This window comes from Scyliorhinus torazame, chromosome 7 (assembly GCF_047496885.1).
Source record: "Scyliorhinus torazame isolate Kashiwa2021f chromosome 7, sScyTor2.1, whole genome shotgun sequence".
Taxonomy (NCBI): Eukaryota; Metazoa; Chordata; class Chondrichthyes; order Carcharhiniformes; family Scyliorhinidae; genus Scyliorhinus; species Scyliorhinus torazame.
The window spans coordinates 54,558,060-54,580,464 of NC_092713.1; the positions used below are offsets into that span (position 1 = coordinate 54,558,060).

The following is a 22,405-nucleotide window of genomic DNA, read 5'->3' on the forward strand; positions in this document are numbered from 1 at the left end:
ATATTGATAAATTTGGTCCATCGCAGCCTTTACATAAATGTGCGATTTTAGTCAAGGTGAAGTGCTTAATTGCCACAAATTTCATTACCATGAGACTCCCTTTTTTAACAGTCATCCAACTCATCAGTATGGCCCATGTCAACACCATTTAGACAAAGTCTGTCAGGCAAGTGAGATTATAAAACAAAACAGAGAAAAAAACACCACAATGACTAAGCAATGCTGCAGAATCAGCAATGGTGAGATACTTGAGGTTACTGCCAGGTGTCCCTCCTCTCTTCCCCAGAAAACCAGGGTGAAATCAGAACCTGTGGAATTGGCATAGAACATTGACGGTACGATGATAGCTGTCCGTGGCCCCTTTAAATTCTTTTGTACGGCATCTGAATGGCTTGTGCTTAGCCTGCACAGGAATTTCTACTTGGTTCTTGTTGAACAGGCATGGTTAAAATTGACCCCACAGTCCAAAGACATGCAGGCTAGGTGGATTGGCCATGATAAATTGCCCTTAGTGACCAAATAGATTAGGAGGGATCATTGGGTTATGGGTGTCATGATATCCTCAATGTGGATTCTGCGGACGGATGGCGTGCTGTCATACACGCTAACCAATGCAGCATCCAGTTCAAGCTGGACACTGGTGCTTCAGCCAATCTCATCTCTCAAGCTGATTTTGACCGCATTAAGAAGCAACCCAAAATTCTTCCGCCAGCCTGCCAGCTCGTTGATTATAATGGCAATTAGGATCTTGTCATCTGTTTGTCTCCAACAAGACCATCAATGCTACACTGCGATTCGAAATCGTCAAGCCGGACAAGGCATCCCTGCTTGGTGCCCATGCATGCAAGCTACTCAACCTCGTACAGCGAGTCCATGCCATGTCCTCTCCTAATTTTGATCTTCAGGCTGACATTGATGACATCCTGGCGCAATACCCGGATGTGTTTAGTGGAATGGGTACGTTGCCACACTGCTACAAGATCCTACTTGATGCCACGCCTGTAATCCATGCACCACGCCGGGTACCGGGTCCTCTGAAGAAACATTTAAAGCACAGCTGCAGGAGCTCCAAGACCAGGGCATCATCTCCAAAGTGACGGAACCGACTGACTGGGTCAGCTCGATGGTCTGTGTGAAGAAGCCCTCAGGAGAGTTGCGGATATGCATAGATTCCAAAGATCTTAACCGGAACATAATGCGGAAACACTACCCGATCCCAAAGTGGAAGGAACTGACCAGTGAGATGGCACACGCCAAATTCTTCATGAAGCTAGATGCATCGCATGGTTTCTGGCAGATACAATTGGACGAGTCCAGCAGGAAGCCCTGCACGTTTAATACACCTTTCGGAAGATACTGTTAGAACCGGATACAGTTCGGCATTGTTTCAGCCTCTGAAATCTTCCACAGGATCATGGAACAGATGATGGAGGGCATTGAGGGTGTGTGTGTCTACGTAGATGATGTGGTCATATGGTCCACAACCCCCGAGGAACACATATCTTGTCTCAAACAAGTCTTTCGACGGGTCCATGCAAACGGTCTCAAGTTGAACAGGGCCAAGTGCTCCTTTTGCATGTCATCCATCAAGTTCTTGGGCGACCCGATATCCCAGCAGGGTGTGCAACCAGATTCGGACAAAGTCAAGGCCATCACCGCCATGAAGACCCCTGAAGACAAAAAGACGGTACCGAGGTTTATGGTAAACTTCTTGGGAAAGTTCATTCCCAACCCGGCATCACATACCACGGCTCTCAGGCATCTGGTGAAGAAGTCCACTGCATTCCAATGGCTACCCACACATCAAGCAGAGTGGCTCGAGCTAAAGGCAAAGCTCACCACTGCTCCGGTACTAGCGCTTTTTGACCCGGACAAGGAGACAAAAATCTCCACGGACGCAAGCCAGGATGGCATCGGTGCGGTGCTCCTCCAGAAGGATGGCTCCTCATCCTGGGCTCCAGTGGCTTATGCGTCAAGGGCCATGACTCCTACTGAACAGAGGTATGACCAAATAGAAAAAGATTGCCTGGGCCTCCTAACTGGCATTGTAAAGTTCCATGACTATGTCTACGGTCTACCAACCTTCACAGTGGAGACTGACCACAGTCCATATCATTCATAAGGACTTGAATGACATGACGCCCAGACTTCAGCGCATTCTCCTTCGACTCCGCAGGTCCGATTTTGAGTTAGTATACACACCAGGCAAGGAGCTAATAATTGCGGATGCTCTGTCCCGCTCCAACACCTCGTCCTGTGAACAGGTTGACTTCATCCGCCAAATTGAGGCACAGGTGCAACCACAGGTGTGTCAGCAACCTCCCGGCCTCAGATGAAAGAGTGATCAACATTCGAGAAGAGACTGCCAAGGACCCTCTTCTGCAGCGTGTAAGGCCTAACCTTGCAAATGGTTGGCAAAAAGGGCAATGCCCTCAGTGCTTTAATGTCAACTTTAATGTCAAGGATGACCTGACAGTCGTCGAGGGGATCCTCCTCAAGCTAGATCGTATCGTCATTCTTTGCGGCCTGCAGAGCTTAGTGCTCAACAAATCCACGAGGGACAGCTCGGTGTCGAAAAATGTAGGCGTAGGGCCTGATAGGCTGTCTATTAGCCTGGAATCAACCAGGACATACTCAACATGGTCCTCAATTGTGCGACCTGCCAGCGTTTCCAGCCTGCTCAGGTGAAAGAAACACTCCAGCAGCATGAGATCGTGACCTCTCTGTGGTCCAAGGTGGGAATCAACCTTTTTCACACCAACGGGCGTGACTATGTACTCATCATAGATTACTTCTCCAGTTACCCGGAAGTTGTGAAGCTGTCAGACCTCACGTCAAGGACAGTCATCAAGGCCTGCAAGGAGACATTTGCCAGGCATGGTATTCCGCTCACTGTCATGAGTGACAATGGTCCCTGCTTCCACAGCCAAGAGTGGTCCAATTTCGCCAAGCTGTACCAATTTAAACACATTACCTCAAGCCACACTACCCGCAATCTAACTGGAAGGTCAAAAAAGGGTCCATATTGTGAAGCAACTGCTCTGCAAGGCTGTGGACTCTGCTTCGGACTTCAACCTTGCGCTGCTGACGTACAGGGCAACCCCTCTGTCCACCGGTATGTCGCCGGCACAACTCCTTATGAATAGAGACCTACGGACGACTGTTCCGGCCATACAATTACCAGACCTGGATCACCTCCCAGTGCTGCGAAAGGTGCAGCAACTCAGGAACCGGCAAAAGCTGACGTACGATGCTCATGCTACCGATTTGCCTGTGCTATCTCCGGAAGATGCTGTTCTCATCAAGCTACCTGATGGAGGCTGGTCAGCCCCAGTTGTTGTTGTTCGGCAGGCTGCTCCCAGATCGTTTGTGGTTCATATGGCTGATGGCTTCATTGTCAGGCGCAACGGAAGGGCACTACGCAAACTTGTCCTCCCACCACCAAATCTCACCTTTCCAGGTGTTGTTATGCCTTCCCGGATACCTCGCACCACGAGGCCACCAATCTGGTAGCAATCCCGCCTGTCAAAGCGCCGTCGTCCCCACCTCCCCCTCTCAAAAGGTCAACAAGGATCCAACGCCAGCCCCAAAGATTGGACTTATAGACATTTATCTTGTAAATATTGTTCTGTATCTGCACGCTAGACACCTTTCATGTACATATTCATTCACTCGCCATTTGATGTAAATAGTCATCCATGTACATACTCTCGCACGTGCTCTAAGCAAACAATGATTTTTTTTTTTAAAAGGGGGGGATGTCATGATATGCACTCATGCACATAATGAGATACAGACAGGCAGTGACAAATACCCAGTGCAGCCAATCAACACACAGGACAGAACACAACCAATAACCAGGCAGAACACTAGAATGGGGCTTCCCACTATAAAACACACGAGGCATCAGCACTCCGCCTCTTCCCACTGGTGACATCTGTAGTAACAGTCAGGGTGTATATATCAGTTAGCACCTTCTACACGTGGCTCAGAGCTATTCTGGTCTAGTTAGTTAAAATTAGCACAGTTAGATTACTAGAGTGTCAACCCACAGCAAGCTGTGTGCACTGCTCCAGAAGTTCAATAAAACGTATTGAACTAACATCTAAGTTTGGTGTCTACTTTCCAGTACAACTGCATCCAGTTGCAGTCCGTGTTACCTTAGGGTGAATAACATGACAGCGGGGATAGAGTGGAAGTGAGGGCTTAAGTGGGTCGGTGCAGACTCGATGGGCCGAATGGCCTCCTTCGGCACTGTATGTCCTATATTCTATGACCCTTGAACATCAATAGGCTATTTGATCACATCACCTCAGCTAAATCATATGTGCGACCAGTAGTAGGAACTCTGCATGTTTATTCTATTCCAGCCCCGATCACTGGCCCAGCTGGAATTAACTATCTCAGCATAGGTCAGGATACCAATTGCAGTTTCTAATTGCTCAGGATCCCACAGCTATTCACTGTCTGTACCAGATGAGCTATAAGAAAGGCCCAAATGAGTTGTTTAAATGGAATGGACTAGAATCTGGATAGCACTGGTTTTGGAGAGGGATCCACAATTCATGAGCTGCTCATGCCCATTCAGATCCAAGTGGGTAGCAAGCAAAATTTGTGTACTCTCCTAAGCTGCATGGTTGCTATTTTCTGCACCTGAACGCTTCCGTCAAGCAGGTGGCCCTGGCAGTATTGTTTGACAGTCGCATGGTACAGCAAGCCTGCTCCTTTTAAAGACAGGCTGTATCTTAAAGGGAATTGACACAAAAAAAGCTTGTTACAATATAAGTTCTTGCAAAATGAACTCCAGAGTAGGCAGAAGGATCTGTAGTGATCGATGGAGAGGGGAGGCATTAGTGGTGCAGGTGGGGCAGATGCTGTGGTCCCGGGGTGGGGTAGGGGAAGGGTGGCAAGAGGTACTCCAGGACCATTGTGGGAAGGGATGATGAGCATCCTACTTATGGTATGACCATTGGTCTCTTGCTTCCCATGCACCACACACCCATCCCTCACTCCAAACTTCACCTTCTGAGTTCCTGTTTTCAGACATCTAAGAATTGTACCCTGCACACACCAGGGCCCTTGGGTGAAACAAAGAGTGAAAAAACGGTACTGCTTTATCTGTCACTTGCAACCACCAGCTCTGGAACTGTACATACCTTGGAGACTATTATCAAGTTAGGATCAGCTTGTGATGAGTCACCAGGCATGAGTGGGCTGCAGCCAGACATGGGTGAAAGAATGGGGTATTTACCAGTTCACTGGAGAGCAAGGTAGCAGATGATTACTACTGCAGAGGACCCAGATGAAGACCTCGATTGCATGGTGCCCAGGAGAGTACTGTATGGGCATACACACCAAGATGCTGGGTGCATTGGTTGAAATGCCAAGACAACCTTTCGTCATTGTCAAGGAGCAAAGGAGAAGTCCCATTCTAACGTGCCAGAGGGGATGATAAAGTGGTTGCCCTCTCTGCAGCCTCTACCCCATCTCCATCATGCTCTAGCAACACTGCCACTGCTGCCCCCCCATGGGCCCTGTCACCACCTCCCCTCCCCCCACAACCCCCCAACCCACAACCCCCCCCCCCACCTGTTTAAGATTTTGAGCACACAGATCACCTACCTCACACCGGCTATGAGGATGCAGCAACACTGGGGCAGATCCAAGAGCCCACCTTCCAAAAAAAGCTCCAGCGTGCTTTTCTACCGTTTGCAGCAGAAACAGTTCCACAAATTTATCTTGCCTGCAAACAGTGTCTGACCCTTGTCAAGGTGTCATCACAGTGCGCACTGCCCATCTTGCAGTTCCATGCTTCTTTTTTCATGACTGAGCGACAGAAAGGTGTCCAAATTAGGTATCCTGGTGCCACATCGACCAGTTGTGTTGGATGGTTCTGCGTGTATCCATATCCTTGCAGAATACATGCAGCAAGCTCGCCGCATGGCACACTGCTGAGTTTTGTACTCAGCACCTAGCAAAGTAAACCATTTGTGATAAGGTATGGCCAATGCAATTGTGTTAGAAAATGTACAAAAAGATGTTGCACTGGGTTGTAGTGAATAGTATATTTGTTATCTTTAGGAAATGGAGCAGTAACTGAAAGATTTTTGGAAGTTCCTCAGTTTGGAGTTATCATCCTTTTTATATGCAATCTTATTATTCATTAACAACTGCAGAACTCTCGAAGTGACCAGGGTTCTTCTAATTGTCTTTCTTCTATTTGTTACGCTTTCTGTTTCGTGCTCAACAGGAACAAACAAACCTGGAGGTCCAGTCTAAGAATTTCAATGCTGAACAAACAGATAAAATAACTAAGGCAGAAACATGGTAAAACACCCTTTTTTTCTTTTTCTTTCCTTGATCACATATTGGCTCAAAGCTCTCTTCCTTATACACCCTCCTTCCCCCCCATCCACCAACCACTGTTGTCCTGAAAAATGGTGCCTTATAGTGGTTTAATAGTAGCTCATGTTTAGCTCACACACCCTACAATCCTGCAGCTTGCTCCACACTTAGGCTAAACAATAGCAATAATGGAACCTTGGTTAGGGGTGCCACAATTTCTGGAGCACATGTCTTCAGGGCGGTACGGTGGCACAGTGGTTAGCACTGCGGCCTCACAGCACTAGGGACCTGGGCTCAATTCCGGCTTTGGGTGACCCTCTGTGTGGAGTTTGCACGTTCTCCCCACGTCTGCGTTGGTTTCCTCCAGTGCTCTGGTTTCCTCCCACAGTCCAAAGGTGGGCAGGTTAGGTGGATTGGCCATGATCAAATGCACGGGGGTTACGGGAATAGGACGGGGGAGTAGGCCTAGGTAAAGTACTCTTTCGGAGGGCCGGTGCAGACTTGATGGGCCGAATGGTCGTCTTCTGCCTGTGAGGGCTCGTTGGATTTATTTATCTGAACATTACTTAATGCTGTAATTACCGATTTTAATGATTTCCATAAATGTATATCAGAAAAATAAAATGTGCTTTTCCATCTGGATGCAAACTCACATTTACTTCTTCCATGATGAATCACTGCTAGAACCAAAGGAGCTGGGTTGCAGTTGACGACAGATTGATTATTCTTGTCCTCCAGCCACAGATAAATGACCCAGAGTAGAGATTCCTGCCACAGGACTGTCAGTCAAAAGAATCACAGCTAATCATTGACCCTACTTCTTCTCACAAGTCTCGGACACAACTATCAGTCAAAATCATCACTCTAGGCTGATTCCTCGATACAACAAAGAGACCTTAACTGACACATTCCATTTAATTACATAGATTGGATGTGTTCTGACAGTCTGATGCCACATAAACTTCTTAATTTCCTCCTAGATCCCAGCAGTCATCCATTAACCTGCTCCCAGCTCCCAGGCATCTTGGGCCTTTAAGAGGTGAACAGCCTGCTCAGTGCAGCATCATTCTCCTTCATCACATGCCAGAAGCTCCCTCAAGGCCACTCATGGCACACATCTCAGAGCATGTGCTACAGCTGCTGCTTTACTTAATTCCCTGTCAGGCAAAGCAGCAACCCTTTCTCAGAGAACTTCTTTGCTTTTGACCTGCAGCCAACCAACTTCCAAGTCTGACTCTGACATTTGTTTTTCAGGGCGTCCATTCAGATTAAGGGGAAAGGTATCATGTCGGCAGTTGGTCAGCGCAGTCACTCTGCTCAGATAGAGAAATCAAGGTTAGTGTATAGATGCATCATTAAGTACTGGACAACAACCTGCAATGTATTTTCCCAACTCCATACCTGTGCACATTTACCAGCTAAATTTTGATGGCTTTTGCAATCTGACCTTTGCACTTTCTTGGTCTTTCTATATTCAGTTCCTTGTTGTTACAAAGTGAGGAAAAAGAAATAATTCCACTTGACAATGACGTAACGAACGAGAATCAAGAGGCCCATTCGGGAACTCAGGATGATTGCAAGCCCGAGGTAGGGATTAATGATAACTAACCCTGACGCTATATAGAATGCCTCCTAAATGAATCCATGTGGCATGTTACTCAATTCTTTTAAACCTTTCATGGATTTTGAATTTTTGAAGAGGATGGTGTTTGCACATTGGAAAAACAATTGTTTCATTTCCTTTTGCATTTTATATTTGTTCTCACCCTTAAAAAAAACCCACACTGTGCCCAATTTTCTAAGAGAGCAGCCAGGTGACTCCTTCCCTGGCCTATGTTCAAAGTTGAGCTCAGGCTTGTCAAACCTGTGGCCCATGGGCCGCCTATGTGGCCCACGGAGCGATTGTTAAAAATGCAGGCCAGGCGGTCAGTGAGTTTGAAGAGTTCTGCAGGGGACTGCTCCACCACTCACAGCTCACAATTGAGCCTGTTAGCAGCAAACATGGGAGAGAAACAGGCTATGAGTGGAGGAGCAGCCAACGCCAACAGCTGCGAGTGTGTGAACATATAACGACTCTGAAATGTTGGGCCTCCGCTCACCATGCTTTCCTGTGGTTCCAGCCGTTTTCCTCCCAGTCCCAGTGCTCTGACCACATTTCCATGGCCTCACTGCATTCCCCATTGTTGTTTGGGCAGCACGGTAGCACAAGTGGAGAGCAATGTGGCTTCACAGCGCCAGGGTCCCAGGTTTGATTCCCCGCTGGGTCACTGTCCGTGCGGAGTCTGCACGTTCTCCCCATGTCTGCGTGGGTTTCCTCCAGGAGCTCCGGTTTCCTCCCACAGTCCAAAGACGTGCAGGTTAGGTGGATTGGCCATGATAAATTGCCCTGAGTGACCAAAAAGGTGAAGAGGGGTTATTGGGCTATGGGGATAGGGTGGAAGTGAGGGCTTAAGTGGGTCGGTGCAGACTCGATGGGCCGAATGGCCTCCTTCTGCACTGTATGTTCCATGTTGCCGATCCTCTCAGCAGGCACCCACATTCGGGGGCCATCATGCCTCAGGCCTCGCTCCAAGTCTCACTTCTGCTCCCCCACTCCAGTTGATTTAGTGAGGGTGAGTGATTAAGTGCTAGGGTGGGTGAGTGAGTGTTGGTGTGGTTTTTGACATCCATGTTTAATGTTGTGTCAAACCAGGGGCTGGATTCGCCATCCCGCCGCGCCAGATTTCTGGTTCAGCACGCCGGCGGGATGCTCTGTTTCACCGGCTGTTCAATGGGTTTCCCATTGTGGGGCAGTCCCACGCCGTCGGGAAACCCCCGGGCTGCCAGCAAAAAGGAGCATCCTTGCCAGCAGAGAATCCAGCCCCTTGTCTTTCCAAAATGTCATCAAAGGCCACCCGAGTGTGAGAAAAATGTAAACATGGCTTCCCCACGTGAAAAGGTTGGACAAGCCTAGTCTCGATCAATGCCGTTGTCTGGAATGGAAATTCAGCAGAGGAACCATCACAATGGCGACTGCATCACACTGCTTTGTGAACTTAAACGATTTACTGGGGGAAGGGGAAAATTTTCACCCACGTTCGCTGTGAGCACAAATGGCGATGTGTGCGCAAAATCCCACGAGAGATGGAAAGTGAGAACCGGCTCGGTCCTGTTTTCTGATTTTCCCCACCTTCCTCCAGTCATGTAACGAGGTTGCCCCAAGGATGGGAATCTAATTTCAGTACATTTCATTCCATTAACGGGCTTCCCCGCTATATCGTCCCTCACATTAGGAATTCCCTTCTTGCTGACGTGGCATTATGTCAGTGAGGTTTACAGCTGATTTTTAAAAATGAGAACCAGGTGAAGTGAACTCGTCGAGGGCGCACAGGTTGGCACGATCCCCAGAGGGAGAGGCACATGGCCAGGCAGTACCCTGGCACTGCCGCCTGGCAGTACTCTCTGGCACTTCCCCCAGGCACCCTGGCACTGTGATGGGGCAGTGCAAGGGTAGAAGGCCAGGTTGCCAGAGGTCAGTGCCAGGAGGCAGTGCCAGGGTGGGCGGGGCTTCAGTTGTGGAGATCCATGCGGGAGGTTCTCCATGTGCCCATGTCCCCGCGGGAGGACGGGGGGGGGGGGGTCCCGTTTGGGGGGGGTTCCCTGGGGGGGGGGGGGTTCCCTGGGGGGAGAGGGCCATGTGCATGGGGAGGGTTTCCATCCCATTTTTCGTTTTAATTTTTTTAAGATCCAGGCGCCCCTTAGAAAGAGAGCCCCGATCTCCGGAGAGCCAACATTGCCAGCTCCATCAGGCCCCATCGTGCCAGCATGGTGGCGTAAGATATGCCTCCAGCATTTTCTTTCACAAAGTGCTGGAAAATATGGGGAGACAGCAGGCTGTACGGGTTTCCTCGCCTGGTCCAGCACTTAGAATGTTTTTTCAGCGAACCAGTGAAAACACGATGGGTTGAATGGCCTCCTTCTGCACTGCAAAGATTCTGTGAGATGAGACAAACCATAAGGGAATATTTGTAAGCAGGAGAGCGTGTGCATTTAATCAGCTTTTATTTCTCATTTAGGTTGTGCCTGCTGCACGTGCTGACTCAACAGAAAACCTTGGAACATCTGTAAAACAGAATAAACAAACATGCAATGAAGGGTAATATGACAGCGCATTCATATAGTGGACTTGGCTGTGCAAATGAAAACTGTCCTCAGCTCAAATCTGTGTGAAATTGAGTCCTGTGCTCTGAATCAACCTGAATTGAGAATTAAAGTATTGGCCCAGAATTTGCTGGGAAAATAATGGCCAAATAAATGTGCATGCCATTATTAGTGTACAAATAAATCACAATTCAGAGAGAGGTAGGGACATACAAATTAGCACAAATTGCTGAATAAATTGAGCAGCTTTCCTCTCAGCTTGCAACCTCGCCATGAGTTTCAAGAAATTACGACATTTTTGGTGTTGAAAGAAATTTCATGTGCCACAAAAATTTAGGACCAGTAGTTAATAATGTTCTGGCACTTAATAACTCTTCGAATGATGACATTTATGGTTCTGAAATGCAACCCAATCTCTTTGGATAAAAATGGAACCGTTGAAATTGTGGAGTCTCATTCTTCTACGTAGGAAATTATTCTTCAATACTCTTATTTTGAAAAATTAATCTTAATTTTCCTTTCATCCCTATTCCCCCTTTTTTAAATCTGATCTTTCGTTCCTTCTTTTCCTTCCTCTTTCTGTGCCTAATTTGACTGGAATTCACCCTCTCACTTTCTCTATTTTCCTTCTGTTTCCCTTTCTATCCTTCAATCTATTAAGACCATAAGACATAGGAGCGGAAGTAAGGCCATTCGGCCCATCGAGTCCACTCCACCATTCAATCATGGCTGATTTCAACTCCATTTACCCGCGCTCTCTATTCTGGTTAAGGAGTAGACCAATGGTCCCTCCAGTCACTAAGGTGGCAGATGCCTTGCTGGCTTTGCTGTTATCAGCTTATGCTTCCTCAATTATTGAGCTGAAGGGTGATGGAACAAGGTCTAATACCAGTGACATGTGGTGAAATGTCCTTTGTCCCGCAAATTCAAGGCCAATCATTTGTTAATATCGCTGTAATGTGCTACTTTTCAATATGTATTTATAAATTTGCAGCGTCTATAAAATGTTTCCTTGCCAATGTTCTCCCAATCCTTCCCCCTTGCAATTGTGGGTTGAGGTAGGAGACTGAGATCAAGAGTGGCGATTACCAAGTGGGTGGTTAAAAATGGAGCCGGGTGGAACATTCCTGTTCCTCCCATCTCCGCGTTTAGGGACGTTGTAGCACAATCAATCACTCACGAGACGAGATGAGAAGGAGTCGAACGATGGCTTTATTACCAGACTTGTTCCCCAGCAGCACAGTTACAGAATGCGGCTGCTGGGAGAACCCGAGCTCTTATACTCCGCCTTGCTGGGTGGAGCAGGCAGCTGATCCAATCGGGATCCAGTGTCTATCTACCAATAGCCTCTCGGCATCCCAGGGTACCTTAATACCCCTAATACATACCACCACCGACGTTATGTTGATTGTTGGTTGCAGGCCATTCCTCATGCTGGTTTCACTGAGTGCAGACACAATGGTTTGGGCTCCCTCAGGGCAAAATAATTTTGGAGAGGAAACCTCAAGCTGGTGTAAATGTAAATATCTAATGCACGCATCAAGAATGGTTAAATAACAGCCCTTGGTTGTCATAATCCAATATGGTGGGCAGCACATTTTCAGTCAGTTGTATACACAAGCCCATCATTTTGAGACCTCAGGTGTCCACATCGTCTTTGTTTTTCGAAGACAGGGGGCTGGATTCTCCGCCCCGCCACATTTCTGTTTCACCCCGCCAGCGGGATGCTCCGTTACGCCGGCCGGTCAATGGGGTTTCCCATTGTGGGGCAGCCCCACGCCATCGGGAAAACCCAAGGCTGCCAGCAAAATGGAGCATCCCGCTGGAGGAGAATCCAGCCCATGGGTCAGGTGCAATGTAGCACACACAGAATAATTCCAGCTATTAATATTTAAGACCAAAATTGAAGGAACACCTGGGATATTGGAGGTTTAGCCTTGAGTTGGCTGCTGACCACAGCCCTGGCCCTTGGAGGCCTCATATTGTCTGACTCATATTGTGATTATAAGGCAGAATCTTCTGTCCTGGAGTCTAACGTGATAGTCAGCATGATTCATGCTGGATGACAGGACTGATCAACACGCGCAATCTTCCATTGCTCGAATCATTACTTCTGCATCACCAAGGAGCATGGTGAATCTCATAATAATAATAATCTTTATTGTCACAAGTCGGCTTACATTAAAACTGCAATGAAGCCCCTGGGGGATGAGCAGGAAATTGCCCGCCTTGCCGTTACCTCATGGTTTGACGACCTTGACACCGTTACACGGACAGCCATTCAGTCAATGGAGGCCAGGGGTCTGCTCTAATCCCCCAGAGTCCATGCTGTGACAGCTCATACTGGAGAAGCTGGCAGATGTGAGCAACCCCATCCCAAAAGAGACAAGTATAGGGCACCTCTGGAATTTCACTTACTTCTAGATAAGAACACCACCTATGATAAACCCATGGTTGAACCAATGATTACCATTTGAGTGCCTATTGGTCAGCATCATGATCTTCCTGAGGCCCCGTTGCCTCTTGCTGCTCAGGCCCTTGCTCTTGCTGGCCCTGTGCCAACCTGCAATGGGCCCTCAATCTCCTCACCTGGATGAGAACCATTACCAAGGCAGGGTTGCCTGCAGCCAGTATCATCGACGTCTCAGTGGATCTGTGAATGAAATGAAGTGATAAATTTAGTGAGCATATCCTTTACAGGTTCCCCTCTATCTCAAAACCAGCAAGCCAATGCTAAGCCCTTTTCCTGGCTTCCATCTTGATATTGCATCCCATTCCACCACTTCCAGGTGAAGGGCATCTTATAAGACCAGAGATGTACGTTACTCCTGTTCCACAGACGGAAACTGCACACGGAAACTTTGCTCATTGACCAGGGTGAAGAGAGCCATGTGTAAGAAGCCTCCCATTGACATGATTCCACTTGTCTCCACTACCCTCAAGACTCTATAGAGCAGCACGGTGGCATAGTGGTTAGCACAGTTGTTTCACAGCTCCAGGGTCCCAGGTTCGATTCCCGGCTTGGGTCACTGTCTGTGCGGAATCTGCACGTTCTCCCCGTGTGTGCGTGGGTTTCCTCCGGGTGCTCCGGTTTCCTCCCACAGTCCAAAGATGTGCAGGTTAGGTGGATTGGCCATGCTAAATTGCCCTCAGTGTCCAGAAAGGTTGGGTGGGGTGACTGGGTTACAGGGATAGAGTGGAGGTGTGGGCTTGGGTAGGGTGCTCTTTCCAAGGGCCCGTGCAGGCTCGATGGCTGAATGGCCTCCTTCTGCACTGTAAATTCTACGATTCGGTGATTCTACAGAGAGACCATTGACCTAACAGCATTGAAAGACTAACCACATGAGTTCTTGCAGCCATGATCATGCACCTGGCATGTTGGAGGTTTAGCCTTGGGTTGGCTGCTGTCCACGAGCTACGGCCCTTGGAGGCATCCCTCCATCCCTGCCTCTGACTGAAACAAATGGAAAATGTCACAGACTGAACCGCAACTCCACACCTTGCTGGATCTCAATGTTATGAAACCCAAGAGTCAGGAACAAGCATGCTGCCACTTGGGCTTCACCATAGAGAGAAGAACACAACTGAGCATGGTTTTCACCCAGTTTCCTCATAATTATTGGGCTGTCCATTTCGTCAGCCATTTGTGCTGACCTTGAACTCCACCCACCAGAAAAGACCCTCCTCCCACTTACTGACTGACAGTGAGGTCACGGTCAGATGTGAAAAATGGTGTGCTTCACCTTCCAGACTCAATGCATGACTTTCTACCTTCCCTCTGCCACCCACCAACTTCTCCCATCACCCATACCTAACCAATATCACCATTCCCCTCCCCTCTGTCACATTTGAACCTCCCACCATTAGCCTGGGCCCTATTACAATCCACCTCCACATGTCTTCCCTCCTCTCAGAGCTGGCACCCATTATCGTCCCCATGCCCACTGTGGTGAATGTATTCACCTAAGTATGAACTGTCTGTATAGTGCTGTGACCTACGACCTGGAAATGATAATACAGTCTACTTCCAGGTACTGTACTGGAAGCACGGTGGACTATACCTCACCGGGGGATATATAGACCGGCCATCTATGGGTGGCACTCATTTGTACAACAGAAACTGGCAGGCGAGTTGACGGTATAACAATTTATTATCCAGCGACAGCACCATGGAAGCCGTTCTAAAGCCAAATAAGCTCGAACTCGACGCGCGAGCGACAGAGGCCAAGAAGATCTTCGAACACTGGCTTCGCTGTTTCGAGACCTACCTCGACTCCTCCACAACGCCTCCCTCTGAAATCCTCAAGTTGCGCCTCCTCCACGCTTGGGTGAGCCATTGAATCTCCGTGATGATAGAGAAAGCTGCCACGTACGAGGCGGCGGTCGCGACCCACAAGGTGCATTTTGTGAAGTCCGTAAACGAGGTGTTCACCCGACACCCCCTCACTACTCGCAGTCAACGCGCCGGGGAATCGCTGGACGAGTACCTGGAAAACCTGACCCTACCCGCACGGAACTGCAACTATCAGGATGTGACGGCGGAGGAGCACATGAACATACAGATCCGGGACACCTACGTGGCTGGGGTACGATCGAACTACATCAGGCAGCGCCTGCTGGAAAACGGGACCACTGACCTGCGGGACACGGTAAAACTAGCTACCTCGCTAGAGATGGCCTACCAGAGCCTCAGTGCGTTCCCTGCGGACCCGGTGAACCCCTCATGGACACCATCGTCGCGGCCCCCATCGGACCCGACTACGTCACAGGTATGTGCCGCGCGACTGGGGAACCGCAGTGCTACTTCTGCGGTCAACACCCCGGCAGCGTTGCCCAGCCTGCACAGCGATGTGCAGCAACTGTGGCAAAAAGGGGCACTTCGCCAGAGTCTGTCTGGGCCGACCTAAAGCCCAGAAGTCGAAAACTCACCAGGCCCGACACATGGACTCACAGGCATGCAGACCCCGCAATGTGGCTGCGTGCCAGCCAGGAACGTCCCCTTCAGACGCGTCATCAGCCTCGTGCGACTCGTGGGGGCCGCCATCCTGGCCGCCGGCTTCAACACCGACCGACACGTGCAACTCATGGGGGCCGCCCCCTTGGCTGCCGGCTCCGGCCGACACGTGCAACCGATGGGGGTGGCCATCCTGGTCGCCATCTTCGACCCAGCCCGACACGTGCGACTCATGGGGCCCGCCATTTTGTGATACTGCCGGCCACGCAGGCTCCCCGCAGCTTGGCGCAGTCACCCTCGACCAGTCGCAGCCAAAGCACCTGAAAAATTCCATGATGGTCGCCCGGGTCAACAGGCACGAGACCACCTGTCTTTTCAACTCCGGGAGCACGGAGCGCTTTGTTCACCCTGACACAGTAAGGCGCTGCTCTCTTCACACCTACCCCGCATCCCAAACAATCTCCCTCGCCTCCGGATCCCTTTTGGTCCAGATCCGGGGGTACTGTATCGCTAACCTCGCGATGCAGGGCGCCGAGTACGCTAGTTTAAGCTGTACATCCTCCCTCACCTCTGCGCCCCCCTACTGCTTGGATTAGACTTCCAATGCAGTCACCAAAGCCTGACCCTACAGTTCAGTGGACCCTTACCCCCCTCACGGTATGCAGCCTCGCAACCCTCAAGGTCCCCCCCCTTCCCTCTTTGCGAACCTCACTCCCGACTGTAAGCCCGTCGCCACCAGGAGCAGGCGGTACAGTTCCCAAGACATGATTTTTATCAAGTCGGAGGTCCAGCGACTGTTGAGGGAAGGGATCATCGAGGCCAGCAACAGCCCCTGGAGAGCACAAGTGGTGATTGTCTAGATCGGGGGAAAGAATCTGATGGTTGTGGACTACAGCCAGACCATTAACCGGTTCACGCAACTGGATGCGTACCCCCTCCCCCGCATAGCGGAGATGGTCAACCAAATCGCACAGTACCGGGTGTTCTCAACGGTCGATCTGAAGATGGCCTACCACGAGCTCCCAATCCGCCCAGAGATCGCCACTACACTGCCTTCGAAGCAGCCGGCCGACTCTTCCACTTCCTCAGAGTCCCTTTCGGCGTCACTAACGGAGGGCGGAATTCTCCGCCGGCGTGATTCTCCGTTTTGCCGGCGCCCGGGGGGTTCCCGACGGCGTGGGGCTGCCCCACAATGGGAAACCCCATTGACCGGCCGGTGTAACGGAGAATCCCGCTGGCGGGTCGGGCCAGAAATGTGGCGCGGCGGGGCGGAGAATCCAGCCCAGGGTCTCGGTTTTTCAGAGAACGATGGACCGAATGGTGAACCAGTACGGTTTGCGGGCTACATACCCATACTTGGACAATGTTCCCATCTGCGACCACGATCAGCAGGACCATGACGCCAACCTTCAGAGGTTCCTCCAGGCCGGCCAATCACTCAACCTCACACATAACAAAAAGAAGTGCGTTTTCTGCACTACCCGACTAGCCATCCTCGGTTACGCCGTGGAGAACGGAGTCCTCGAGCCCGACCCCAACCGCATGCGCCCTCTCACGGAACTTCCCCCTCCCCACAGCCTCAAGGCCCTCAAACGATGCCTGGGGCTGTTCTCCTACTATGCCCAGTGAGTCCCCAACTATGCGGACAAAGCCCGCCCACTTATTAAAACCACCACATTTCCCCTGACGGCTGAGGCCCGCTCAGCCTTCAGCCGCATCAAGGCCGACATCTATAAGGCCGCGATGCACGCGGTGGACGAGTCCATTCCCTTCCAGGTAGAGAGCGATGCGTCAGACGTCGCCCTGGCCGCCACACTCAACCAGGTGGGCAGACCAGTAGCCTTCTTCTCTAGAACCCTCCACGCTTCCGAAATCCGACACTCCTTGGTCGAGAAGGAAGTACAAGCCATAGTGGAAGCCGTGCGGCACTGGAGGCACTACCTAGCCGGTAGGAGGTTCATCCTCCGTCACCCGGGGGTCACCCGGCTTACCCACTTTATTAAGGCCCGCAATCTGCCCTACTCCACTGAGGAGGTCAAGGCCATGACCCGGGACTGCCAAGTCTGCGCGGACTGCAAACCGCACTTCTACCGGCCAGACAAGGCCCACCTGGTAAAGGCCTCCCGGCCTTTTGAGCACCTCAGTGTTGACTTCAAAGGGCCCCTCCTCTCCATCAACTGTAATGTATACTTCCTAACCGACGTTGATGAGTACTACCGCTTCCGCTTTGCTGTCCCCTGCCCCGACATGACCTCGGCCACGGTTATAAAGGCACTGCACAGCATCTTCACACTGTTTGGCTTCCCTGCGTACGTCCCCAGCGACTGGGGTAGATCGTTCATGAGCGATGAGCTGCGTCAGTACCTGCTCAGTAAGGGCATCGCCTCGAGCAGGACTACGAGCTATAACCCGCAGGAAAACGGGCAGATGGAGAGGGAGAACGCGACGGTATAGAAGGCCGTCCTTCTGGCCCTCCGGTCTCAAAATCTCCCGATCCCCCGCTGGCAGGAGGTCCTCCCCGACGCCCTCCACTCCATTAGATCACTCTTCTGCACAGCCACGAATGAGACCCCTCACGACCGTTTGTTTGTCTTCCCTAGGAAGTCCATCTCCGGGGTCTCGCTTCCACCCTGGCTGCCAACTCCGGGACCTGTCCTTCTCCGGAAGCATGCGAGGAACCATAAGACCGACCCCCTGGTCGAGAGGGTCCAGCTGCTGCACGCCAACCCCCAGTACGCCTACGTCGTGCACCAGGGCGGACGGCAAGATATGGTCGCCCTACGGGACCTGGCGCCAGCTGGTTCCCCTGCCAACGCGCCCCCCCCCGCTGCCTACCGCCACCCCTAGCGCCCCTTATGCCCCCCTGGGTCTTCTGTATTGCCTCGCACCTGCACTGCTGCCACCCACCACCCCACTGCCTACCCCCACCCCTCAATCGTCTCTGACACACCGGACTGAAGCTCAAGCTTCAGCCAACACGCTCCCAGAGTAACCACCTGCAACAACCGTGCCCGCCGCATCACCAGAGCTGAGGAGGTCTAAAAGAACGATCCGGCCTCCAGACAGATTGAACATTTGATGACCCCACGCCATCCCTGCTGGACTTGATTTTTTTAACAGGGGGTGAATGTGGTGAATGTATTCACCTAAGTATGAACTGTCTGTATAGTGCTGTGACCTATGACCTGGAAATGATACTATGGTCTACTTCCAGGTACTGTACTGGAACCCCGGTGGGCTCTGCCTCTGGCTCCGCCCTCACCGGGGGATATATAGATCGGCCACCTGTGGGTGGCACTCATTTGGACAACAGATACTGGCAGGTGAGTTCCTGGATAATAAAGCCTAGTATTCACTCGTTCTCATGGTCTCACAGTGAATTGACGGTATAACACCCACCCTGACCCTGCCTCTCAGAGCTGGCACCCATTATCGTCCCCATGCCCACCCTGACCCTGACCCCTCCTGCTATCCGAGCCACCTGTCCAGGTCCTGCTACGAATCATCCATGAGCAAGAACATTCACAAACCAAACTCTCATTCTGTATCTGTCAGTCCACCACAATCCGCTACCCCTGCTGACTATGAGCTTTCACTCTTCTCACCAGTGCCCTGAGTTCACCCCCCACCCCCCCAGATACCCCCAATCCTGCCCTCTAAGACACTCTTTCCACTGACGACCCCCCCCCCCCCCAGTTCTTGTACACCCCCCTTCCCCAGACATCATCAGTTCACCTCTCTTTCCCACTTAGCTTGCCTTGCACATCCAGCCTTGCTGCAACAGTCAATATGAGCAAAATTATGCGGGGTTCCTAAGAAGGTGAATGCAGCATTCACTGACCTCAAAGTCATGGAAAATGCAAAGCTCACCACGTGCATGCTATTTATATACAGTCATAAAAATGAGTGTTGTAAATTCTTGCTGGCGGGGAACTTAATTTGGAGGGCGAACTTAATTCTGGCAAGGTGGCCTTTTCATGAGCATGCATAAGATACTCATACATGAAAATAGATTTCCTGACTTTTTTTGTTGGGGAACTTGGCCCACCTTGAAAGTCAGGATAACAAAATTTGAACAGTTTATTCTGCCATGGGGAAACAGATTTTTGTTCCCCATCAAATTAAATCCCCTCCCCCCCCGCCCGTCACAATTCCCATTATTGACAGGACCAAAAGATTCCGTCCATGGCATTTAAGACCTTCACAAAGGAACTGGAGGTGTAATTTATTTTCAGATATTTTTCATATATGAGGGGGAGATACAGAATTTTTAATCCCAGGCGATAATTCAATAAATGCAGATTGATGTTTCTTTTATGTGTGTTGTGAAAACAGGAGAGTTTTGAAGTATATGACAGAGAATTGGTGCAATTAATATTGTATTTTACCCTCTCACAATAGGCTTGAACGGCCAGACAGTGCATCATCCTATCAGTCCAAGTGTATGGAAGCATGGAAAAATATCTCCACAGAGACATCTGAATACACAGAAGCAGTGGTAAAAGGTACAAAGAGAGAAGTTTAAAAAATAAAGTTAATGTTTTTTTTGGAGATGGTTCTGCAAAGAATTTGTGCACCCTTGCTCTCAATTCCATGCTCTTCCCAGCAGCTTGTTGAAAAAAATGAAAATCACTTATTGTCACAAGTAGGCTTCAAATGAAGTTACTGTGAAAAGCCCCTAGTCGCCACATTCTGGCGCCTGTTCGGGGAGGCTGTTACGGGAATCGAACCGTGCTGCTGGCCTGCCTTGGTCTGCTTTCAAAGCCAGCGATTTAGCCCTGTGCTAAACAGCCCCAGTCAAAATGTTAAGTCGAATGTTTAGTCGAAACGGGACAAAGCACATCCTTGATTCTATTATGAATTTGAATCTACATTATTTGGTCAAACAACATGACTTACTAATTTCCACTTTAGTCCCTGTTTCAACCCATTGATCCCTACATCTTACCAAGCCGCCTGCCACCCCTGTGCTTGTTGACTTGGCCTTAGACCCCATAGCACATTGATTTCAAAAATCGTATTTGCCTCCTTACCTGCAAACCCCTCCATGACTATACACAAGTATACCTCCATGGTCTCTCCCATGGCCTCCCTTCATCTCTACCTGTATGTTTAGTTCTTCCAATGCAGCCTACCTTGTGATCCTCATTAGCAGAGCTACAATGCAGCCTGGAATTCTGTTTCAATATGTAACTTTCTCCATCATTAAAAAACACCTTGAAGGCCAGCTACTTCTTCCAGCAGATGTATTGATGAGGTGCTGCCTGAATGTGAGAGTTCTGTCAAGAGTGAAGCCTAGATTAACAGGGCGGGATCAGTCTCTGGTCATGCAGGATGATGCTCAGTTGGCATTGTGAAGGTGGAATGTACTGCAGACTTTATTGGTGCTCAGTTGTAGGTACTATGTCTGACAGCAGTCGGCCAGCTTTGTAATATCATAATTTAATGCATCTTCCTCCTCAGTGAAAGTCTGACCCCGTATGCCACAGTGTTTTATTTTCTGCATAGTTAAACTTCCAGGACCAGGTTGGGGTAGAGCGCTCTTTCAGAGGGAGATGCAGACTCAATGGGAAGAATGCCCTCCTACTACACAGTAGGGATTCTATGACCCTGATGCATGATCAATTGCACAGAGACGAGAGTTGGATACAACTGAGGCTTTATTACTCTAAGATGTGTGGCCTCCTACAGCAGCTGGTGAAATGGCTGCTGTATAGGGAGCACACATATTTATACTCCGCCTACTGGGTGGAGCCAGCAGGCAGGGACTACCCCTGTACCTGTAGTACAGGGCCTTACCACATATCTCCTAATATATACAACCACATTCACCCCCTGTTAAAATTGAGTCCGGCGAGGGTGGTGGAGAAATATATACAGAGCAAGTTTAATATACAGAAGCAAAAAAAAATATTTCTTTCTGAAGTCCAGTACAAGGTGGTTTGATAGTCCCAAACCAATTATAGATTTAGCCGGTCCGGGGCCTTGATGTGGCGTTGGGAGCGATGCAGTGGTGGCGGCGATTCCGGTGTTGGTCTGGTCCTCGGTGACTCCGGGAGCGTGCCGAAATCCTCTTCATCCTCGGGCGTGGGCAGGGGGAAGACGGATGGTCCTGAGGGAGTTGCTGCTGGGTGCGCCGGGGGAGGGGGTGGGTGGGGCTGGGCCGGAGGGATATGTGTGTGTGGAACCTGCTGGTGCCAGGTCCCTGAGGGGTACGCAACGTAGGCATACTGGGTGTTAGCGTGGACTAACTGCACCCTCTCAACCAACGGGTCTGCCTTGTGGAGTTGGACGTGCCTACGGAGGAGTATGGGTCCTGGAGCTGCGAGCCAAGTCGGGAGCGACACCCCGGATGTGGACTTATTGGGGAAGGCAAAGAGTCGTTCATGGGGTGTGGCGTTAGTGGCGGTGCATAGTAGCGACCGAATGGAGTGCAGTGCATCGGGGAGGACCTCCTGCCAGCGGGAGGCCGGGAGATTTCTGGACCGTAGGGCCAGCTGGACGGTCCTCCTGACCATCCCGTTCTCCCTCTCTACCTGCCCGTTTCCCCGGGGGTTATAGCTGGTCGTCCTGCTGGAGGCTATACCCCTGCTGACCAGGAACTGACGCAGCTCATCGCTCATGAATGAGGATCCCCTGTCACTGTGGATGTAGGCGGGGAAACCGAACAGCATGAAGATTGTGTTGAGGGCTTTGATGACGGTGGCAGACGTCATATCGTGGCATGGGATGGCGAAGGGGAATCTGGAGTATTCATCGACCACACTGAGGAAATACGTGTTCCGGTCAGTGGAGGGGAGGGACCCTTTGAAATCCATGCTGAGGCGTTCAAAGGGGCGGGAGGCCTTCACCAGGCGCGCGCGGTCCTGCTGGTAGAAGTACGGTTTGCATTCCACACAGACCTGGCAGTCCCTGGTGATTGCCCTGACTTCCTCGATGGAGTAGGGCAGATTGCCGGCCTTGATG

The 22,405-nt window shown here is 50.4% G+C and overlaps 1 protein-coding gene across 1 annotated transcript in view; it reads left to right on the forward strand.

The window, feature by feature from the left end:
* Positions 1-22,405, forward strand: part of LOC140427342 (uncharacterized) — a 157,405-nt gene that overhangs the window by 94,624 nt on the left and 40,376 nt on the right. Inside the window, exons 16-20 of the mRNA XM_072512894.1 lie at positions 6,251-6,327; positions 7,600-7,680; positions 7,824-7,932; positions 10,401-10,480; positions 19,841-19,944. Coding sequence (XP_072368995.1) covers positions 6,251-6,327; positions 7,600-7,680; positions 7,824-7,932; positions 10,401-10,480; positions 19,841-19,944 — 451 coding nt within the window. The remainder of the gene's footprint in view (positions 1-6,250; positions 6,328-7,599; positions 7,681-7,823; positions 7,933-10,400; positions 10,481-19,840; positions 19,945-22,405) is intronic.